General features: G+C 40.9%; 2 protein-coding genes across 8 annotated transcripts; one reads left to right on the top strand and one right to left on the bottom strand.

The window, feature by feature from the left end:
• Nucleotides 1–1,356: 1,356 nt before the first annotated feature.
• Nucleotides 1,357–15,467, top strand: LOC105283733 (facilitated trehalose transporter Tret1-2 homolog). Of its 5 annotated transcripts, none has more exons than XM_011346725.3 (11): nucleotides 1,357–2,063; nucleotides 4,300–4,579; nucleotides 4,708–4,870; nucleotides 6,434–6,569; nucleotides 12,513–12,721; nucleotides 13,179–13,448; nucleotides 13,602–13,824; nucleotides 14,167–14,363; nucleotides 14,441–14,620; nucleotides 14,875–15,009; nucleotides 15,096–15,230. In XM_011346725.3, exons 2-11 carry the CDS (start codon nucleotides 4,563–4,565, stop codon nucleotides 15,168–15,170), a joined length of 1,605 nt encoding a protein of 534 aa, XP_011345027.2. In that variant the 5' UTR covers nucleotides 1,357–2,063; nucleotides 4,300–4,562; the 3' UTR covers nucleotides 15,171–15,230. The 5 variants fall into 5 exon arrangements, with proteins under 5 accessions (XP_011345027.2, XP_011345025.2, XP_011345028.2 ...); XM_011346723.3 differs by lacking the exon at nucleotides 1,357–2,063 and adding an exon at nucleotides 2,386–2,876 and having other exon boundaries at nucleotides 15,096–15,467; XM_011346726.3 differs by lacking the exon at nucleotides 1,357–2,063 and adding an exon at nucleotides 2,386–2,553.
• A 90-nt stretch (nucleotides 15,468–15,557) lies between these two features.
• On the bottom strand, nucleotides 15,558–19,111 carry LOC105283734 (enolase). Of its 3 annotated transcripts, none has more exons than XM_011346727.3 (7): nucleotides 18,991–19,111; nucleotides 18,000–18,102; nucleotides 17,729–17,902; nucleotides 17,489–17,646; nucleotides 17,013–17,313; nucleotides 16,652–16,938; nucleotides 15,558–16,561 (listed from the first exon to the last, which is right to left on the bottom strand). In XM_011346727.3, exons 2-7 carry the CDS (start codon nucleotides 18,060–18,062, stop codon nucleotides 16,240–16,242), a joined length of 1,305 nt encoding a protein of 434 aa, XP_011345029.1. In that variant the 5' UTR covers nucleotides 18,063–18,102; nucleotides 18,991–19,111; the 3' UTR covers nucleotides 15,558–16,239. The 3 variants fall into 3 exon arrangements, with proteins under 3 accessions (XP_011345029.1, XP_011345030.1, XP_011345031.1); XM_011346728.3 differs by having other exon boundaries at nucleotides 18,980–19,073; XM_011346729.2 differs by having other exon boundaries at nucleotides 18,878–19,031.
• Between the last annotated feature and the right edge of the window lie 3,594 nt (nucleotides 19,112–22,705).

The raw sequence follows: 22,705 nt of genomic DNA, 5'->3' as shown, positions 1-22,705 counted from the left end.
ATAGCCGCTGCCTATTTTTCGCAGAATCAAATTGTCTCCAGTTTTCGAGTCATTATTTTCTTGATAATAAATAATTTCATAAAGCTATTATTTGTCAAATTAACAACAGTCACATCTTGCTTTCATGGTAATAATACTCATTATTTGTTTTGATGAGGTCTTGTTTATATGCGATAATGCCGATGGTGAAGTGATTCATCACGGTTATTCACGACCATGACTAGCGTTGATTGTCACTGCGATCAGCACAGGTGACCCGATTAATTTCCAAATAGCCGCCGGCCAATAATTACGGGGTATCCACAGATCTATCTATCTACCTGCATCCGGCATAAATGTGGGATACATGTAGCATCTCTCCCTCTGTATCCGATCGACAACGCGCATTTCTGATCATGCTGATTGCGAGACTCGAAGCTCATCGTACTCGAGTTTCGTAAGCGTCGCACTTGCGTTTGCCATTAATTAATTTTTCTTTTTCACTTATCCCGCACAGCGATATGATAAGAAAAAGAAAGAACAGGCGTCAGCTAATCCCGCGTCGATTCATTCGGACATCAATCTCGAGTGTACGTCGAAGTCGCGTCGCGCGTTGATTGCGAGAAACACTTTCATTAATCTCCGTTATTCTCCCGGCGAGACACAACGGCGCAGTATTCGTCAGCGTTATGGGAGAAAAATTTCCCTGTAATTTGTTAATGGCTATCTTTTAATCGAGTGCTTCACTTACAAAAATTGCGAGCTAACGGCGGTGTGATGGGCAACCAAAGATACCAAAAGATATTATCGCGAATTAGATTGTTGATTGTAATCTCGTGTTGTTTTATCAAAACAGAAGAAAAGAATATAGATACGGATACGCTGACGAGGAATATATTCGCTCGATAGCAACAAGATTCAAGATTAATCAAGGTCTTCTGCATCTCCGCAGCTTCTTAAGCGAAAAGGTGTTGCCCGATCAGTGCTCCAACTGGCCTTCCTAATTAATTTCCTATTTACAGCAATATCGATAGAACAGTATATCGATCATCTTTTTCTCAGCTCGCGTCTCGGAAGCTGGAGAGCTGGAGAGGGTCGACGAATTTACTCGCGCGCGCGAACGGCTTCCTCTTATTATCTGCATTAGAGAAAAGAGAGTCCCCGGACGCTTTTTCTCGCAAAGGCCAGCGAGCCAAGGCCCCCGTCGCGGGCAGACCAGCGGTCTCGCCGTCGAAAAAGGGGCCTAATCAAAGTGAGCGGGCCTATAAGAGCGAGCCACGGCAGACGTCTCATTCAGTGCAGCCAGTGCGTGACACCCAAGGCGAGCTGGACCACGCGATACTTATCCGCGCACTGATTCGCCTGATCCGATCCGATTCGATCCGATTCATCGTCACGTGGGTCGATCCGCTCGCCGATATAACGAATCAAGCGATGCCGAAGCCAGGCCTGTCCGATAAGGGACAGTGATATCCGAAGCGCCGAACGACGTCGCGTGCGCGCGTGAAGCCGGTTGATAACGACCGAAGATAGAGAGGGAGACCTAGAGGAAAAGAACGACGGACGGGATCTCGGAGGAGGCTGTAAGAAAAACAGATCTCCGCGAATAGTGCCGGAGCATTACGACGCTGGGAGGAAAGCGGCGTGAAGAAAGCCATCTCGCCGACCACGCCTTGGCGACCCAGTTTTCCACTCTTTTTTTCTTCATTAACAACGCGAGCCAGCTGATCGCGATAAGTCGGTCGACCGATCGAGGCGGATCGATCGGATCATAACGGCGCTGTGTGTACGGCGAGGCTGATTATCCGTGAATCTGATCATCGTAAGTCGATCCCGCGAGGATCCAGAGGAGAGCCGCGAGAGCGAAAGACTTGCATCAACCTCGCGTCTGTAGGTGGACAGAAAGATACAGATTGATCTCGCGGGACCAGATTTGTAGGTCAAACGAACATACACGTGTACGGAGGAACCGGGCGCAGGTCCAAGAACAGACGGCGGAAGAATCTACGCTCGTCGTGAAGAATTGCCATCCACGTTGGCACGTTTCCTTGAGAAATCACGCCGCATCACAGAGAAATCCATCGGTATGTAAATTACGTTTTGATCAGATCGTTTAATCGAGACGCGCGCCGAGGAAATGCGCGAATTTCTTGCGGTCAAAGTCTACGCGGCATAGCTATATTAAATGCCGCATTGCGTTAAGTGCTGCACTCGATAGCTGAATCTGATGTCATGCTTGTTCGGTTGTTCATCGAGCTATATTATCGTCCGAAACAGCCGGAGGCTACTCGCGAGTTTGAAAGTCGACTTCGCGCTACATCAGCAGATGAACGCAGTCAGTCATTTATGGTTTCCTTGCTGACATTGTAGTTAACTTCTAAAGCAATTTGTGTTTTAATTCAGCTGTGTCATCGTGACGAGCGGAATATTTCACGCATATTTCTCATACATGCCCTGGGCAGTTCGCTTCTCGCGGCACGCAGTAAACAGAGTCGGGATTGAGTCTTGCTTGCCGCGCAAGAGCTGCCAGAGCGGTTCCGAGTGCCTGACGGACAAGACGAAGTTTTTGCGAAGGTACTCCCGCTGTAGATCAGAGCGGACGCGAGTTCAACGTTCTCCAGAAGCATGAATAAGTCGACTCGCGCGTGAAGTCCTGACTCCACGTGACTTTCATTCTCGCAGCAGTGAAGACGCTTGAACTGGATCGAAGTAATTCGCGAGTAGTTTTTTCTTTCTGTTTCTTGGTGCCCGTTCGTATCGGTGTTTGTCACGTTCGGTACTCTGATATTCCGTGTGAATTGCGCGCAAAAGAGCGATGTGAGTGCCGCGGTTTGTGTAAAACGAGAGCACAGTGCCGAAAGTGGAAATTTTTTTATTGTTAAAAGACTTTAAGTTAGGTCTCTTTCAAACCTCTTTAAGTTTCTTTGATATGGAATAAATGCATGATTAAATACGTATTATGATTTATGCATAACGTATGCGTAATGTATAATACATGTTGAAACGAATATGTAGAATCGAATATGTATTTATTTTAATGAATGTAGAAATAATAATATTTGCGGGTAAAAATTCTCGCGCGCGGTTGCGAAAAACAGGAAGAATAGCAAAAACATAGCAAATTTAAAATTTTCAAAAGAATTCATAGTGAAGTGAATTGAAATGTTCGCGAAACGTCGGAACCAAAATGACAGAAAACGTGACTCGAAGCCGGGTTAAAATTGATAATATTAATCAGTAGCGCAAAAGCCTCAAAGTTTTAAAAACTTCGTAATCTTTGCGGATAATCATATAGATTTTTCATTCCATTTAATAATCTCGAATAAAAATGTACTCCTCTTTATTTTGATAAAATGTTACACAATTGAAAGAATTATCACGATTTTTCATTCCATTTGATAATCTCGAATAAAAATGTATTCCTCTTTATTTTGATAAAATGTTACACAATTGAGTGAATTATTAAGATTTTTTATTTGATAGTCTCGAATAAAAATATATTCCTCTTCATTTTCATAAAATGTTACACGATTGAGTGAATCGTTATTGAGTTTATCGAAAGAGCTTGAGATTAATAATAATGACGTCTAAATAACCGATATGTGAAATTGTCTGTGTAAGAAAGCGAGCATTCTTATGACCTGATACGAGAATCACGTGAAAAAAATATAGCGGAGATAAGTCGTATACTTCTGACACGACCGAGATGTTAGATCGTTAAGGACTAGGAAATACGAGGGGCACCTAACGACAACACATAATCTAGTTAGGAAGCTCCTTGAAAATCGATGAAGGGATCCTGTGGTCTTCTTTTCTATAATACAACTGGGAATAGAAAATTGACAATGCACATGAGGATATTACAACGATCAATATAATATGATAAAACCATAATATGATATAATATGATAAAATTAAAGACGTCCAGTTTTGCATTTATTATTATATTTATTATTATATTTGATTTCTTCAGACTTTTAATATGAAGAAATAAAATATAATAATAAATATAATAATAAATGCAAAACTGGACGTCTTTAATTTTATATATATATATATAACTATAAATATATCTCTCCGCCAAAATGCATAACAATATTCGCGATATTCTTACTTAATGAAATATTAAAGTTATGAGCGATGTTTCTCCTCGTAGCTCCGTGTTGTTAAGACGCTCACCGTCAGCATACACAATCATTATCTAAATTATAGTCAGTGATATGCGTTGTAGCTAGAAAATTGCCGCGATTTAGCCAGGAGACGTTTCTGCTGGTCTCAATGTAACGATCTCACAGTGATTTCATTTTTCTCTCCCGATAGATATTTATACGCTGCGCAGCGTGCAACACATACACACACACTAAAGAGAGGAAGAGGTCGAAGTCACAAGCATCGTCTCTCGGGTTACACGATGCGAAACGGAAATCGAAACGCCGCGCTACCAAACGTGACCAAAACTTGTTGGCAGCGGATGTAGCAACGTTTGCCATCGACGTCCATCGCGCGTCCATTGGAGAGATTTCAATTAGCGGAGATACCATAGAATTTCGATATTGGCTGCACGCGACCCAAGGTGGATCAAAATGAGTCTCGACATAAGGTACATATCAAAATTTGAAACAACGAGGAATTGCGCTGAAGTAAAAGACAGCACCAAGCGACCGGATTATACTCGGTATATACCCGGTATTAAATTCGTAAAATTTCATGTCACCTTTCGCGTTTCAGCGAGGAGAGTGATGCCATGCTGGGCTACAATTCGGCCAAGTACAAGTCAACCGACGTTGAGAATAATAATAACAATAACAATGAGAAAAATGGCAAGAGCGTTCAGCAGAAAGAGGAAACGGCCGTCGTGTACTCGTCAAATTTGAAGGGAGTGCTTGCACAGGTGAGAAATTTAAGATTGACATTTAGATGACAGTGTTTGATCACAATTATGTGGACAAGTGGAACGTGAAACGCGATTGTCGGTGCATTTATTTCAAATGACAACCACACTTTTTAAGTCCTGCTTGCTCATATAATTTTGATTAAATAGAACGAAATATTTAATCGGTAATAATAAGATTAAAGCAATTTAAAATCCCATCGTGGACACACAATCGTTCATTTCTCATTTAATCCTATTTTATACATTTGTGTGTAAATCGCGCGTATGGCGAATATTTCCTTCGATATCGCATATCGCTTCGAAATGCCTATTACGGTATTGCTTAAACCACAATGCGTATCGAAAAATTCGCACGAAAATCGGAAACCATACAAAAGCTTCTCATGTGAATACAACGAGAATTTTCTTTTTCTTTTTTTCTTCTTTCTGTTTGCCATCACTCACATTTAAATTATTAACTTTTTTTTTGCCATACAAAAGAAAATCCACGTAGTGCGGCGAGAATACCACATTCAATGCGGGACCAGCAGGAGATATTTTCTGGATTGCCGCCAGAATATTGTTTGTTTAAAAATAGATTTAAAAAAAAGGTACCGAACGCAGCGGCTGATATTCCTCATTGTTCTACTTCGCTAGTGGAACGTTACGTAAATTTTTACGTGAGCTGCAAATGTTTATGTTGAAACACACGGTGAAATATGACGGCATTAATATTCCTCGAGCAGAGACGTCGGATGCTTAATGTTAGTTAAATTATTAAAACCGCCAAAAAAGAATCACATTTGCGAAATATAATTACATTATATTTCCGTTCCATCTCTCTCTTCCTTTTTCCCTCCCTCTTCTCTTTCTCTCTCTCGCTCTCATTCGTCGTAATTGCGACGTGATACGATCGTGCGTTCACTTCCGTATATTTTTCTGCATGACACGTTATTTGCTTTGAGCATAATTTTTTCGCGTGTCTTTGCAAATTCCCTCCGGGACGTCGTTTACCTTGGATGTTGAGCGCCGCGTACACGTACTGCAAGCAACAATTACGTTCAGTTTTTACGAAACTGCAAAACTGAGCAGCGAATTCTCATTCCGCAATATAATAGTGGGCTTTGGTTCCGCAGGAAGAAAGAAGGAGAACGGCGATAAATCTTGGCGACTCGTCGACGGCTACATTTCTTGTTCGAGTTCTCGAATAAGTCCGTCGCAGCGCTCGACCTTGTATACGATCGCTGCATCCACTCGGGAGTGGTTCCAAAATTTTCTCCCCGTGCACGTGCAAAATAATCGGGAGAAGCAAGCGCATGCAACGTTTGCCAATATTGCGCAACGTTATATTATGTAATTTTAATACGATGCATATGCAATCAATTATCCAAATCGCGATTTGTTCTGGCGTGTTTGATGTCGTTAAAATTGATTTTGTAAATTGATTGTCACAATTGCCGTGCTTGTCTGTTTGTTAATTCTCTCTCGGTTGTATTAAATATGTTTTAACATAATTGCGCGAATATTCATTATGGGTAAAGGCGATTAGCGAAACAATTAACGGCTGGCCTATGTTTGCAGTGTTTGGTAACGGGCGCAGTATTGTTGCTGGCAACGGGCGGCGGCATGCCAATCGGTTACAGCGCTGTCTTGCTGCCACAATTAGCAGAGGAGAACAGCACCCTGCACGTGGACCGCGATATGGGCTCCTGGATAGGTAAGAACAGACAAAGAGAAATGCAACTTAATGGGAATATTCGAAAGACTTTGAATTCTTCTGCCTCGTCCGTCTCAAGAAGCAGAAGGTAGCTCGTTGAAGTCCTCTTCAATTTCAACCGAAATTCCTCAAACGCTATATCTATCATTTGAATTTAATAATTCACTTTCGATCAGTGATGTAATTATTAGTTATATTATTTTGTGATTGATTAAGTCTATGAATTTAATTATCTGCTCAAAATATAATGATATAATACGATTGATCGGAATTACTGAATTAATGAAAATAAAGACGTTTCGAGAGAGTTCGACAGATCGAAGAGAGAAATCCCGCGAACTCGCTTCTGCCTCCTCAGGCGACGGGATGATTGAAGATCTTTTCCGAAATGATGCAGAATACGCTTCGTAATCGTGAGTCTCCTCTTGCTCCGAGACCTTGCGGGTTCAAGAACCAACATGCAGGTTCAAGGCTGCACAGCGACGACCCTCGCGCAAATGAAGCGCGCGACCGCCGATCGTTGCAAACCGCGATGCCGTAACTGACCTACATACTGTCTCATTGAATAATCTTTATCAATATGAGTGTCAAGGCCAAGTTCGGGCATGAAGGATATCGTTTGCGAGCTCACATGTAGTCCCCAGGCCTTGGCAACGTACAATGTCACAATTAGGCGGAATACGCGGTCTCTCCGCTCGCGTTCGCCAATCGCGTGGTTCCTCGCGACTCGACGAGCAACGAGCAGAAACCGGAAGCGACGTACGGATCTCTCGTGCGGAAAGCGCGAGGTATATAATGCGTACAATGAGAGGATTCCAACAATCGCGATTGCAAACATTTTTTACTTGCTGGCGTGTACATCGGAAAACGCGAGCGAAACGCGCGAGAAAGCGTCGTGCCATACGTAGCTATTTATCGGCGTAACAACGCGAAACAACAATGTCGGCGGGTAATGCGACATGCCCGCTACTTACGACGTCGTTTGTACAAATGTCGTTTTATCGTGCCGTAAAATCCGCTGCGCTCGGCGCGGCATCGCGCGTTTGGATGGCGCGCGAGAATCGCTGCGTCGATATACGAGAAACCGTCGAGGGCTCGCGATGATCCCGCGGGAAGTAATTTTCCGCGCGAAAAACTGCTTGACGGGAAAAAAGACTGCGAGGGGTGAATTGTCCCGGGGATGAACCCGAGGAGGATAGCGAGCGCCCCGGAATTGACGGCTCGATGATGAATCCGCTGATTGATTCGTAAATTGAGAGGATTTCGATGTCGCGTTGGATTTTCAATTATTCAACATCGAGTGACGCAGAATCCCTTTTTTCGTTTTGCGGTCCCGTTCATGGGACACGTAAGGCGGATCGGACGGGCATTCGATGGGGTCGTTCTTAAAAATTGTTATGTGGGTCACGCACGCGTTGGAAGTTCGTCGCGCGAGATGCGCCGAAAGGTCGAAGGCCGAGCACGTCCGGCCGACTGTAGCATGGATAATTTCGCTATTATTGGCCGGGATTTATTTTGCCATCTATCATGAGCAACTAACGTGGCTGTCAGCCACGTGTAACTGCATGACGATCCGCCTCCCTGAGAACCCGCAGAATGATTATTCGTGATCATGGAACGTAATGCCTCGGCAGCCGCTCAGGGTAGCAAGGTGTTGCATTGCGCTAAGATATTTTCTCGCAGTCGCATGCATTATTGATGTATCGGTCCCAGGCGTGTCATAAAGAGAGTTCCTTGGCGCCGAAAAATCGATGTATTATCGAATCAGACTTCGGAAGTGCGTTAAAGAAGTACGAGTGAAGACTTTGCAACAAGGATGGATTCAAATCCATAATTTATACAATATCATGCGACGCGGTAGCGTCGCGACGCCAAGTACATAAAAATAAAAAATAAAGCTCCGAACAATGAGAATCACTGCATAAACATAGAGCGTTACCAAGTTCATAGACGTCGAGCGCTACCGTATAGCTTATCTGGAATTTATATCATTTGACAGGTCACATAAACTTATGATTAAAATATTTCAGGAACTAAAGCCGTCATCAAAAATCTACCGGCACTTTTATTATATAATATGGGTGCAAGCTTTTGATTGCGACCAATTTGATCAAGATTGATGCAGTCAGTCTTGGGATATTGTAATCGTATATTATAATTGTGACGTTTCATTTTCCTTTTCCATGCAATTCAGGTTCAGACTCACGTACATATGTTCGCACATATACATGCAAAGCGATTTTGTCCGTCAAGCTGCCGTTCACACATGCATGATGTAATTTATTATAAATTAAAACTGATTTTAATACTTTTGGGTAATGTTTTATTTTAAGATAAATATATTAATCGCAAAAACTATAAAAAATTTAAATTTACTTGTTTAAATGAAATCATCGTGATAGCGTCGCAATGATAAGTAAATAATTCTTCTAATTTTGAACGATATATTATGACAATTTAATTTGAGTACAAATCAATCAACAAACGTTTCGGTCTATTCGTTAGACCATCTTCAATGTATATCAGTAAACCATAAGCGAAATTAAAAATCCATATTAATAGTTACAACGGTCATTTGCAAAAATGTATTGATAGTCCATATCGCAATCCAAAATCCATGTTAGTTAGAACAGTCCTTTGCAAATGTTTATTCATAGACCCAGTTAAAAAATCTTTCCCAGTTAAAGAACTTTTTCATTTCTGAGTTTACGGTATTTTCAATAGCAGAGAAATCTAGGCAATATAAAAAATAAAAATATAAATATCTCAGAACTAACCGGATAAAGAAAAAATTTCTATATTATTTATGCAGTTTTAATCAAAACTACGTGTTGCAATATTTTTTTCAAGTGATATAACTATTCGCATATTTGATCTCTATTTTATATAAGGTTCCGATTCAAGACAATGTAAAAATTTCGTAATTCTGTTTGGAATTATACAATGTAGATCTCATAATAATAAATAAATTTCTACGGGCTAGAACTTTTTCATTTCTGGTTTTACAGGATTTTCAATAGCAGAGAACTCTAGGCAATATAAAAATTACTGATATCATCAACTCAGAACTCCTCTGAGAAGAAAAAAACTTTAAACTCGAGAACTTTTTCATTTCTGAGTTTACGGTATTTTCAATAGCAGAGAACTCTAGGCAATATAAAAAATAATGATATCACCAACTCAGAACTGCTCGGAAAGAATTGCATAAACGTCGAGCGCTACCGTATAGCTTATCCGGAATTTCATGCCAAATTCATGTCAAACAAACTTTTGATTAAAATATCTCAGGAACTAAAGCCTTATTTAAAAATCTAACGACACTTTAAAAATATAATATGGATGCAAGCTTTCGATTGCGACCAATTCGAATAAGATTGGTGCAGTCTATCCTGAGATATTGTAACTGAATGTGTACGTATGCTCGCACATACACATGCAAAGCGATTTTGTCACTCAAGGTGCGTTCACAGATGCACGATTTAATTTATTATGAATTAAAACTGATTTTAATACATGGAAAATATTTTATTTTACGATTAAGATATAAATCGCAAAAACTATTGTATAAAAAATTAAAAATTATTTGTTTTAAATGAAATCATCGTGATAGCGTCGCAATGATAAGGAAATAATTCTTCTAATTTTGAAATATAAATTATGACAATTTAAGATATAAGTTGGAACATTTTATACTCATAGAATGAAACTGAGAAAAAAAGAGAGAGGGAGAGAGAGAAAATTTTAAATTGTCACAATTTATATTTGACAATTAGAAGTATTAAGAAGATTTGCACGATTAGATAAATCTTTATTATCCAACATTTTTATGTTTGATGAGATCTCACAACAGAAATAAAATGACATATTATTGTGGCAATACAAAAATACATAAAAACATTTAAAATTAATGAAATGTAAAAAATTTTTACAAAAAGTAATGAGATCCCTCTAAAAAACCTTACAAAGGTAAAAAATTACGCTAAGTACATAAAAAAGCAAAACTAAATATGATGAAATCCATTTCATCATATCATATTATATAAAAATTAAGTACTTGGCGTAATTTTTTACCTTTGTAAGGTTTTTTAGAGTAAAATATTATAATACAAGATATAATGTTATAATAATGTTATGACAAAGTCTTCCCTGGATTTTCTAATTTTACATTGTGACAATTGGAACACAAAGACAGAGAGAGAAGCAGCATCAAAATATAAATTTGAAATAAATGATAAATCGATTCTATAATTCTATAACCAAATCTATTTTGGTTCACTCTCTCTTGCTCTTTTATTAAATTTTTCCTATATCCAGCTACGCTTTCTCAACGAGTCGAACGCTAATTTGTTCTCGTCCGATTCCATTCCAAAGCTGGATATCCGTAAAATTGTCCTTCGGAAGGCAGGCATGTAACGGAGCCCTTTAATTGTGCTAAAGCAATAAAAGGACAGACTCGATGCTCACGTGGAGCGCGCCGCGTGGGACTGATTGCATTCCTCATGGATGCAACGGAAATGACGACAAGCATTACGTTAAAGCAGCAAACAGCAATGCAAATCAGTATTGCAGTCTTTGTTAGTCAGCTGGTATCACGAGCGATATATACGAGAAGAATAATACGGATACATTAATGTGTCATTAATTGATTTAATATTTTAATAAGTAATTTCACATGAAATTAATGTTACCTTTTAATGACATCATATATATGTGAATAATCCCATTAATCTCTGCACGTGCATTACCGGTGTAGTAAAAGATCAATAACGAGAATCACCATTGACGTAATCGCGCAGTTCGAAGAAGCTATTTCCTCGCACACGTTAAAACAGTCATTACGAAAGCCTAATCTTTGGCAGTTTCCGCGGCGCTCTTTTAATTATAAAATGTAAATTTTTACAATAAAGCCGGGCTTCTCTCGTTCCCAGTAAAAGCGGGACTTGTACCTGCGTCACTGATGATCGTCTCGGTTCGAGTATGCGGCAATACGCTTTGTAATCTCATTCTCTGAAAGTCGACGAAGAACAGCAGAGAAGTAATCCGACTTAACGGCTCTTGCCGCGCAAAGTCCACGGAAACTTTCAGTAAGTGCCTTTCTGCATAGATGTGCCGTTATATATATATCCCTGTGTGACCCCATACGTATATCGTATGTACGCATCGCACGATCACGATGACACCCCATCGCGAGTTAAACTCTTAACATTTATAGCAGAAGCTTCCCACGCACTCGGTCCAATAATAATGTCCATAATATATGTGTATTATAAATACATACGCGATCTCGTAAATATATTATATATAGAGCGAGTTAATCTCGTTCCGTTACGTCCTGCATCGTGCAACGATACTGTTTCCACGTTCTATATCCCATGAAAATCTTATGTGGATACCCAGTCGCCGTTTGATGCGGTCGTTAATGTGAATCCACATTTTTCCAACGCGTTAAATGTTAACGTTCACTCGCACGAATTACAACTTACTCGAATTTTTAGATTGATGGGAAAAGCGCATTCTGTGTCATTCTTGCATTCTGTATCTTTCCGTTCGCGGCAAGCGGAAATGAAGATCGTGGAGAGAGGGAGGAAATACCGAGAAGAATTATGAGCCACTCAAAAGCGGAATTAATCAACTCCACTTTCTATAAACTTCTCAATTTCAATTTCAATTTCGAGCGCTAATCACGCGTGCTCTGATAGAAATAGAATCTAATTAGTAACATAAATATATTATATAAATAAAATATAAATAAAAAATTGACGAGAAGTGGAGTTGATCAGTTTGGCCTGGAAAACTCGCGAAAACCGCGACGAAGTATTGGAAGAATGATCGGACGGACATTCAAATTTGTTTTCTGATGGAGCATGAATCCATTATTCAAGCTATGACTTAATTTCGCTTTATTTTATTATTTCGTGTATTTTATTATTCTGTTATTTGCAGCCGCAGTTCACAGTCTGGCAACTCCCATCGGCTCGCTGTTGTCAGGACCGTTCATCGATTCAATCGGTCGACGAGGCACTCTGCAACTGTCGGCGATTCCTCTGTGCATAGGCTGGTTGATCATCGGTTTCTCGAGAAACGTGACTACTCTCTTAGTAGGAAGATTCGTCTGCGGTGTTTCCGTAGGGCTTATGGCGGTCCCGGCACAGGTATACCGTATTTTCCGAACGCGTTGGCGGTAATGACGAGCATGTTGCACCGGCGGAATATTTTTTATAAATGGATTTCGTTGGATAAATGGACATACTGTGTAGAGAAGCTTACATTCAGAAATTTATTGATCCAATCTGCACGAATAATTTATTTTAACGTCGCTTCATACGATATCGAACGTTCCGTTCATGTTTAACGCGACGTAATAGCATTAATGCATCTATCTTTTTTTCTCGCTGGTTATATTTCTCGTCTGAGTAATCTTTTACTACTCATTTTGCTTTACCAGTTCGAACTGTAATTATTTATCGCTGTTATTCACTGCGTCGTGAAATATTTAAATGATATTTGTGTAAACGAGGAATATATTTCTCATGTTAAACTAAATTTCGTCTATAAATTGCTTCTTCAGGTAAATAAATTCCGTAAGTTTCACAAGTTGATAAATTCCAGGTGTTAGTGGGTGAAATGGCGGATCCAGCCCTCCGTGGCTTCCTGGTGGGTGGCGCGTTCGCCTCGTACTGCCTGGGTATCCTGCTGGTTTACGCTTTCGGCGCCTCTTTTAATTGGGACATCGTCGCCTTCTGCGCCATCGTGGCTCCCCTTCTGGCTTTCGCCGCTCTCTGCTCGGTGCCGGAGAGTCCCGCCTGGCTCGTTAGACGGAAGAAAATAGAACAGGCCAGGAAAGCCCTTCTGTGGCTCAGAGGCGGTGATATCGAACAGGTAAAATGAACACACTGAAATCCACCCCCGCGCATTTCATAGACTGTGATTGTTGTCGGCAAACAAAACTATAAGCTATTACGCGAATGCAAACATGTTGCAAGTAATAATCGAGATTTAATCTTATTAATCTTATTAATCTTGTTTGAGCAGACGAACGCGGAGATAACGCTTTTAGAAGAAAGGATGCAGGCCGATCTCGCTGCGAAGCCCGTAGACGCCTCGCTGAAGAGGAGGATCTCGTCGGCGATATCTATGATCCGCGATCCCGGTGTGTTGAAACCACTGATCATCATTAATGTATTCAACGTGCTTCAATTAACCAGCGGAACATACATCATCGTCTTCTACGCCGTCGACATGGTCAAAGATATCGGTGAGGGAGGATTTTAATTTCATTTTTTATTTTTTTACATTTTTTAATTTATTTTTGTAATTATTTCTAATTATAATATTTTTTATTTTTATTTCAACCTTTTTTTCTCCATTTCAAAGTAAATTTTTAATCTCTTAAGAGCCATAACTATGTGATAAGTTTTATAAATGTTTAATCGGCTTGGAAATCAAAATTTTATACGAACATATTACTTTTATTTATTTTTAGTCGATAAAAATTGTGCCTGGAAATGCAATATTGGCTATTTTAATAGATTAAAACAGACCGAACAATGGACAGAATAACGTATAAAGATTTCTTATCGCTATTTCTTTCTCGCAGGCAGTGGCAACGTGGACAATTACTTAGCAGCTGTGGTGACGGCGGGCATCAGGATGCTCTTCTCTCTCGTCGCTTGCGTTTTGCTACTTAAGATGGGCAGGCGAGCCTTGGGCATCGTTTCGGCGCTCGGCACGGCCTTGGCCTCGTTGGCCCTCGCGGGATACATGTGCGCCACGCAGGGTGGATCCTCCGTGGACGTGAGTATCGCCACTCAGATCTCGTCTTCGGATTCACAGGCTTTCGGATGCACTAACGAACCAACGAACGATTTCAGCCTTACGTATTAGCTGTGTGCCTGTTGTTCTACGTCGGTGCGAACACCGTGGGGCTGCTGACCCTACCCGGACTGATGACCGGTGAACTGATGCCCCTGAGAGCTCGGGGCATCGGCGGTGGATGCATCTTCTTCGTCTTCAATCTATGTTTGTTCTTCGTTACCAAGTGCTTTCCATGGGTAAATCTGGGTTCACTTGAATATGTTGTAAGAAAATGTGAATATTGATCATCAGATAGATATGTTTAATTCAGTATTACAAGCGCTTTCGATCTTGCACGCGAGGTGAAAATCGGAAAACTTTTTGCGCTTCTTCGGAAAAGCTATCTATTTTCTGCACTCGAGAGAGAGGACATGTATGATCGATATTCAGAATATTCCATCTACGTCTTTGATTGGGAACACGAACGATATATTGAATATATTCGTTTCAGCTGAGCGACATGGTCGGCATGATGGGTATCTTCGTCATCTTCGGCGTCTCCGCCCTTATGGAAGCCGTTTTTATTTATCTCGCGCTGCCGGAGACGAAGGACCGCGCGCTACAAGAAATCGAAGATTACTTCCAAGTAAGGAAATTTACTCGAGAAATGGAATGAGCTTATTTATTAGTTATGGAAATCGCAGTGTACTTAGCGTAATTGTGTTTTCGCAGCAAAGCAATCTGCTATGGGTAACCAGGACGCGGGAGAGGAAGAGAGAGGTGCTCGTGTCTGCAAACGATGCCTGAATATTTAATCTTCCTGGTCGTGTGTGTAAATACCAGCGAGATAGGATGTTTATTGTAATTTATACGACTGCGATACTGTGTGACGTAAATTGTAGAACAAATTTTTATATCATAATTATTTTGTAAGATGCGCGCTCTCTATTCCTGCGGATACATGTATATCGAGTGAAACTTGCGCAAGTGAGCGATACACAAGCAACAACATGACGTGATCGTTGTAAGTATACCGTTTAGTTGTAAGTAGAAAAATGTATTTAAATTTTACGATTGATATTTGAATAAAACGGATATTTCTGATAAAAACTTGATCGATGGTCCAGTCGCTAGATAAATTAATTGCGTCGATCTCAACGGGATGCGGTCCAAATAACGCATTAATCTCGAGTATCTCGTATCATCAGGCTTTATTTATTCGTTTATTTTTACAGATATGGTTTTGACAAGATTTATCTCTCGACGCTATGCAGTATTATTGATCTTCGCGTATTGTATTGTACATACGCCCTGAAATAAGGCTTTATTTTTTTTGCGCAACTGCCTTTATTAATGCGTCATGCGTACACATGACCGTCCATAAAACTACATAACATAATTTATTGTAATGTATATTTGTCATAACATATATATATATATATATATTTATATGTATATCTTTTCAATATTTATAGACTGTCAAGTCTAACAAAGTCATCCGCCAGCGGCGATGCTGAATGAGTTATTTTGAAAATGAAAAAGGAGAAAAAACGCATTGATGATTAAAATTAAATAATAATAAAATAAAAGAAGAGGAAATTCTACATGTCTTCTCTCAAGTCTCTTTAACTAAAAGTTTCTTTTTCTAATTAATTCGCGAGATGACAGTTGTACGTCACGTTTAATATGCTCTCTATAACTGCGTTGCTCGTATATGAATCGATTGAAGCTACGAAAAATATTAGCGTCCAGACTACGTACCTAGTACGAACACAAAGGTATACGCCTTACTCGCGTAACGCATACGGGTAGACAAAACTTGGCGACGACCTGGACCCGACCGTGCCTGATGTTACAGGAGTATTTACAGTCTCGTTTAAGCGGCGGGGTTGCGGAATTTCTCGCCGGCGTATTTCGCTTTGGCGCCGAGCTCCTCCTCGATACGCATGATCTGGTTGTACTTGGCCAAGCGCTCCGAGCGGCAGGGCGCGCCGGTCTTGATCTGGCCGGTCGAGAGACCGACAACCAGATCGGCGATGAACGTGTCCTCGGTCTCTCCGGAACGATGGGAGACCATGGTGCCCCAACCGTTGCTCTTGGCGAGCTTGTGGGCGTTGATGGCCTCGGTCACGGAGCCGATCTGGTTGACCTTCAGCAGCAAGCAGTTGCAGGCCTTCTTCTCAACCGCTACCTTGATTCTAGATTGTACAATGATTGTAAAATATTTTATTATAATTGATTAAAATTGCAATTCAAACGATGGAACGAGGATCGCGGGCAGGCATTACCTCTCGGGATTGGTGACAGTGAGATCGTCGCCAACGATCTGGATGGAAGTAGCCGCGGTCATGGAGGTCCACGATTCCCAGTCGTCCTGATCGAACGGGTCTTCGATCGACACGATCGGGAATTCCTTGACGAATTCCAGGTACAGGTTCTTCAGTTGTTCCGGTGTCAGGTACGTGTTCGGGTCGGATTTCTCGTTCTTAAAGTCCAGGTCGTACTTGCCGTTCTTGTGGAACTCGGACGCGGCGACGTCCATGCCGATCTTGATCTTACCCTCGTAGCCAGCGGTCTGCAAATCCAAATCATTCTCAAATTATCATCATCAAGTACAACAATGTAAAATGGAGTCTCCTGCCAACTTACCTTGATGGCGTCCATAATCAAATTGAGCGCTTCCTTGTTCTCCAAGATGTTTGGCGCGAATCCACCCTCGTCACCCACAGCGGTGGCATCCAGACCGAACTTCTTCTTGATGCCCGCCTTCAAGTGATGGTAGACCTCGGAACCCATCTTCATAGCTTCCGTGAAGGTTGCTGCACCGGTGGGCAAGATCATGAACTCCTGCATAGCCAGCTTGTTGCCAGCGTGGGAACCACCATTGATTACATTGAACGCTGGTACCGGCAGGACGATGTCCTTATTGCCGGCTAATTCGGCGATGTACCTGTAATACGTAAGTCAAATGTGTAAAATTGTATCATCAGAATTTGTTTCAAATATATTTATCAAAATATTATATTGAACTGTTTAATTTAATTTTTATTTAATTTTAATTTTATTTTTTAATAATATTTAAGTTTTACTTTAATTAAAACTGTAAAAGCGTTCAATATACTTACTCGTATAAGGGTATTTGTTTCTTGACAGCGCCAGCCTTGCAGATAGCTAGGGAGACACCCAGAATTGCATTTGCTCCAAGCTTCGATTTATTTGGTGTACCGTCCAGTTTCAACAGCAGATTATCGATCTCCTCCTGCCGCGTTTCGTCAATTTTGGCCTAGAAAGTAAGAGATCGTTACCAGCCGATACCTCTATCGTATAACTCTTATCGTCGAAAGCTTATTTAGTTGCTTTTATACCTCCAGCAGAGCAGGAACGATGATGTTTTGGATGTTTTCTATCGCTTTGAAAACAGACTTCCCATGATACTTGGACTTGTCGTTATCCCTCAGCTCCAAGGCTTCGTGAATCCCAGTGGATGCACCGGATGGTACCGCTGCACGAAATTTCCCCAGTTCGGTGATAACATCGACCTGGAACACAATGTTTTGTTTATACATTGCTTGCGAATGGATTTATCACTTTTAATATTACAAATCTTAAGCAATAATACAAAATGCAAATATATACCTCTATTGTAGGGTTCCCACGTGAGTCAAAGATCTGACGAGCTCTGATTTGTCCAATAGTCATTTTGCTCGCTGAGGTAAAGCGCTTTACTGGAACACAAAATCTGTAATACAGAAGAATTACTTTATGTAAGTATTTCCGCTTTTAAATACATTGATATTCCAAACAAGTTAAAACTTCTAAATGTTCTTATCTCTCAAGTGCCTCTCGTATTGCAAAATAATGTAAATAAATTTTGCCTGCTATTTAATCACGTTTGATAAGGAGGCAATCTGTCTTTTGACTCACGATTGCTAACGAACGAGAAATCTGACGTAATCGTCCATCGAAAATAATATTCGCTCTTTCGAGCAGTCCATAAATTCTGATATTCATTGCAACAAAGAAATGCAATGTAATAAATATAATATACTGCAAATAAATGTGTAAAATATGGAATCACTTATAGCAATCAATTACTTCCTCAGGTAGCAGAATTTACATCACTTGTCACATGGTAGCGTTGCAACAAAAATTAATGACACATAATAAGACACTGACAATGAAATATCTTAAACAATTATTGCATTGCGCGGGAGTTGACACAGCGAAATACAGCTTGACGGTGCACCAGCTGGATGCTGATAGCTGGTCCAGCCATGTACCAGAGAAGAACTTGACCTTGTCAAGGTCACCTTGAAAGTTAAAAAGAACCGACACCTGAAAGAACCGACCACTTTGCATCGAGGGTATCATCGTGCGTTGAAATAACGTGCTGCTACTGAGATTACGACTGTTAACGACCTTCCAAAGACGCTCCGGCAAGAGACGATAGAACCGGCACGTAACGCCAGCATCCCCTCGAGAATTCAACCGTGGGAGGAGAGACATGCACTCACGTGATTCGGGCGAATTTTTTTACAGGAGGAATCGATCGCAACTCCGAACTTCCCGTGAAGGAACGACGGCTCGTCAGGGATACACCGAGTGCTGTTGCGTACCGAGTGCTCACCTAACGCGCGACAATCCCCGCGGACCGTTGGACCAGGAATGAAGCCTGACCTAGCCGGTGACCTCCAGTGGTGGTGATACGAAGGGAGGATCGATTACAAAATGCGCGCGAGAGTTGGATGGGAGACACGAAGTCGGAGTTCAAGGAATGACGAACAGTGAAAGGATTGTCGCAAAAGATCGTTTTCTCTTTTTCATTATTCATTCTTTTGACTTTTGGGAGTCTTTCGTGACATATTACGTCGGTTGCATAACGTGTGACGGAATCTGCTGTAATTCCGTGCATTCCTCTATTGCATTTCGCGTGTTCGATGGAAGAGGATGCTTGGTAACCTTCTAGCAGCGCCTGTACCTGATTGGCTGAGTCCGCAGGCGCTGACCAATCACACGCTCGAGACTTGGCTCTGGTGTCTAGTGAAAAGCATTGCGTTGGCAATAGTCAGCAAGTAATGCAAGTATCTTAAAAATAATACAAAAGGGAGGAGAAATAGTAAGGAGAGACTGCGATCTTTTGCTATAATTATTAAGGGGATGCTGGAGCTGTTAGTGAACTTTTCCGCGATGGTGCTGCCATCGCACAATATTTGCACAATAAATGCTTTTTACAAAAATTTGGCAATTTGTACGCACAAAATCGCTATTGAGCGGTGTTTGGACACAATTAAGGAATATGAGGATGCTTTTCGAAGTGACTTTAGAAGCGTCATAAAAGAGAATTCTGTGTTCTCCTGTATTCTAACCTCTAATCCTAAAGGAAATTGTGTCCAAACACCGCTCAACGGCGATTTTGTGCGTACAAATTGCCAAATTTTTGTAAAAAGCATTTTATTGTGCAAATATTGTGCGATGGCAGCACCATCGCGAAGAAATTCACTAGCAGCTCCAGCATCCCCTTAAGTTACAACTTGAAAATAAAACGTGCGATTCATTCAATATTGATTCGTACTATTATCTCAATTTTCGAACGAAGATGGAGACTCGTAGCGGACCTTTAGGAACTATAATAGTGGCAGCCATTTAGGTCGAAGCTGCGAAAATACAAAATGCCTGTTTTATGCCTAAACACAGTTGAACATTAATTATAAATAATAAAATAAAAATATTACGTACTCATATTACAACTAGCATGCAAAGTTTGATATCATATACTTACAACAATACATTCGTATGAATAAACTATCATTTTTATCGTATCTTTTAATTCCTCTTTGCATTACAATATCTTTCTTTTAACATAACAGTTTATCGACTTTTGCATGTAGATAACGCATTATTTCAATTAAATATTGTACTTTTCTACGGATTCTTCTTCGCGTTTTCGCTTCGCTCGATATATCGAATCTATATAGTGCAATAATGCGCCCGGCCTCGGAATCAATTACATCGTAATACGATCGAAAAGCAGATAAAGTCTCGTCTCGAACATCCGAAAAGTGAGTAAGAGATTTTCAAGATTTTACGTGTCAGTCACGCGCATGGTACACGCGCCAGTTATCCGCTTTGCGTGTATTTCCGCTATATATTCGCGTTTGATGATCTTAGCTGGCGAAGCGCGCGGGCGAATGCCTCGCTCACCAATAAAGGAGAGCGTCCGAGAGTTTACGATGTGGTTCGATTCAATAAACGTGAGGCGAAACGACTCGGCAAAATATTTGAGACTGTTGTGCCGCTGCGTAGACGGCTCGCGTTTATTCGAAAGAACCACGAGCCCGGCAAGCAGGGCTCTATGTCCAAACTACAGATATTAATGAGCCCCCGGAAACTCCATTTCTTTAATCTTTACTCGAGTCCTGCATTGCTTTCCGGAAAATATTGATATTTGATTTGTCGAAAAAGAATTTTTAACTTGAAAATGCACTTAAATAAAATATTAGTACTCTATATAAATGATTATTTCAAAAACATTAATTACCCAGGCAGCACACATTGGTTTCAAAACCGTTTCATAAACGTTTTGCCGTAACGTTTCATAACCATTTTATTGAAACGTTTATTTAGGAGAAAAATGTCCAACGAAAAAACGTTAGGAGAAACGTTTCAGAAACCATCAGAAAAATATTTATCAATTCTATATATCAGTGCCTCAAAGATAGACAGAGTTAAGTCACATTTTTGTAAAAAACTAGATTTTTATATTTTATTAATTACTCTCTAAATTTCGTGTAGTGGAATCTCACTCTTTTGAAATATCACTTCAAGTAATAGTGATCTCAAAAGTCTCAAAAGAAAAGAAGAAGGAAAGAGTATTGGATCGGTTTTCCGGATGGCTATTTATAAGGTGGTAATCAGAGGTGGGAATCACACACACTTGTGTTGATTTTTGTCTCTTGTTCCATAATCGAGTACATTGAAACGTATGATGTAAAAATAATTAATACTCGCAAAGTAAGTAGAAATTACTATTTTTTCTATATTAATTATATAATTTCAAATCAATTTAATAAAACACATGTTTCGTTTCTGTGGAAAGGTGAAAAATACGTTTTTAAAATTTAGGTCTAAAAACGGTTTCTATTTAAACCGTTTCTTAAATGGTACTTTATGTTTCTTAGACATTAGATACATCTAAAAAACATATTAGGCTAACATGTGCTGCCTGGGTATTTATTCCTTCTTCAAAGAATATAATATATAAAATACGAGGAAAAAGATATTTAGTAAAATGTCAAAATTATCACACATTTAACATTTAATGTCTATTATATGATTATTTTCCGTTTCGGAAAACAGAACGGATCTCTCTGCAAATGACTGGAATTGCGATTTCCTGCGAGATAGCTCGCATCGACCCGCAAAAGTGTCTCGGTTCGGGACGAAGAAGACTGGCAACGACTATCACGACTCCTCGAATCGTGCCAAGCGCACGCTTTCGGCTCGAGATAGCTCCGCTCACGGGAATTCACGCTCCCCGCTGTCGGCGTCGCAGATAAAATCGGCGCTCGCCGTGTTGTACGCTCGCGAGTACGCGAGGCGTTATTCATTGTCGATCGGGGCATTGGCGCCTCGAAACGCAACACCCTTCGCGAGAGTAATTAGGATGAGTCGAACGGCGAACGCGAACGCGCCACCCTGCCACCCCTCGCCGATTTCGATTCGCGATTCGTGCCAAGTTCCGCGGCCGTGCGTTCCTCTACCGCGTGCGAGTTAGACTTTGTTCTCCGCCGGGAACGATCATCGTGGCACCGACGACGGCTGCGAATGAAAAATGATCGCGGTCGTTACGCGTGCGATGATCGAGGGGATCGCTCGTTAGGAGGCGACATTGTACATGGGGAGAAAGAATTTTATGGCAAAATTCATCGCTCTGCTATCGCGAGCTATCTCGATGTGGAGGCGACTGAATTTTGCTGTCGGCACCGATTGTTCGATACGTATAGGAAATATGCTTCCGCAAGTCAGTTCCGAGGACGCTCGCGGGGACAAGTGCAAGTTCACCGGCAGGCGTTAACCCACTTCTGATCATTCCTCTTCTCACTCTCTTTCTTTTTCTCACTCTTGCTGTTTTTCAAGACGCAGCTGACCGGAAATTGACTTGGCCATCACGGAAGACCATCACGGTCCTGTATCTCCAATTGGCCGTCGCGACGGCGAACGTGAGTTTCCTCGTGTGATGTCAAGCGAGAGACGCGTCTCTTGGCATCCGTCGTCGCCCCCCCCCCTTCCCGAGAATAATTACGAGTTATGTTGTGTAATTTGCAGTACATCCGCTAAGATTC

Source organism: Ooceraea biroi, chromosome 10 (assembly GCF_003672135.1).
Source record: "Ooceraea biroi isolate clonal line C1 chromosome 10, Obir_v5.4, whole genome shotgun sequence".
Lineage (NCBI taxonomy): Eukaryota > Metazoa > Arthropoda > Insecta > Hymenoptera > Formicidae > Ooceraea > Ooceraea biroi.
This window is presented reverse-complemented; position numbering and strand designations above follow the sequence as displayed.

Bases quoted from the DNA above. Each gene is read 5' to 3' on its own strand.
- LOC105283733 (XM_011346723.3), top strand. The intron at 6,570-12,512 runs GTAAGAACAGAC...TGTTATTTGCAG, and splicing joins CGATATGGGCTCCTGGATAG to CCGCAGTTCACAGTCTGGCA. The intron at 15,010-15,095 runs GTAAGGAAATTT...GTGTTTTCGCAG, and splicing joins AAATCGAAGATTACTTCCAA to CAAAGCAATCTGCTATGGGT.
- LOC105283734 (XM_011346727.3), bottom strand. From the start codon at position 18,062: ATGACTATTGGACAAATCAGAGCTCGTCAGATCTTTGACTCACGTGGG. The intron at 17,314-17,488 runs GTAAGTATATTG...TACGTATTACAG, and splicing joins AAACAAATACCCTTATACGA to GTACATCGCCGAATTAGCCG. The intron at 16,562-16,651 runs GTAATGCCTGCC...TGTACAATCTAG, and splicing joins ACTGTCACCAATCCCGAGAG to AATCAAGGTAGCGGTTGAGA.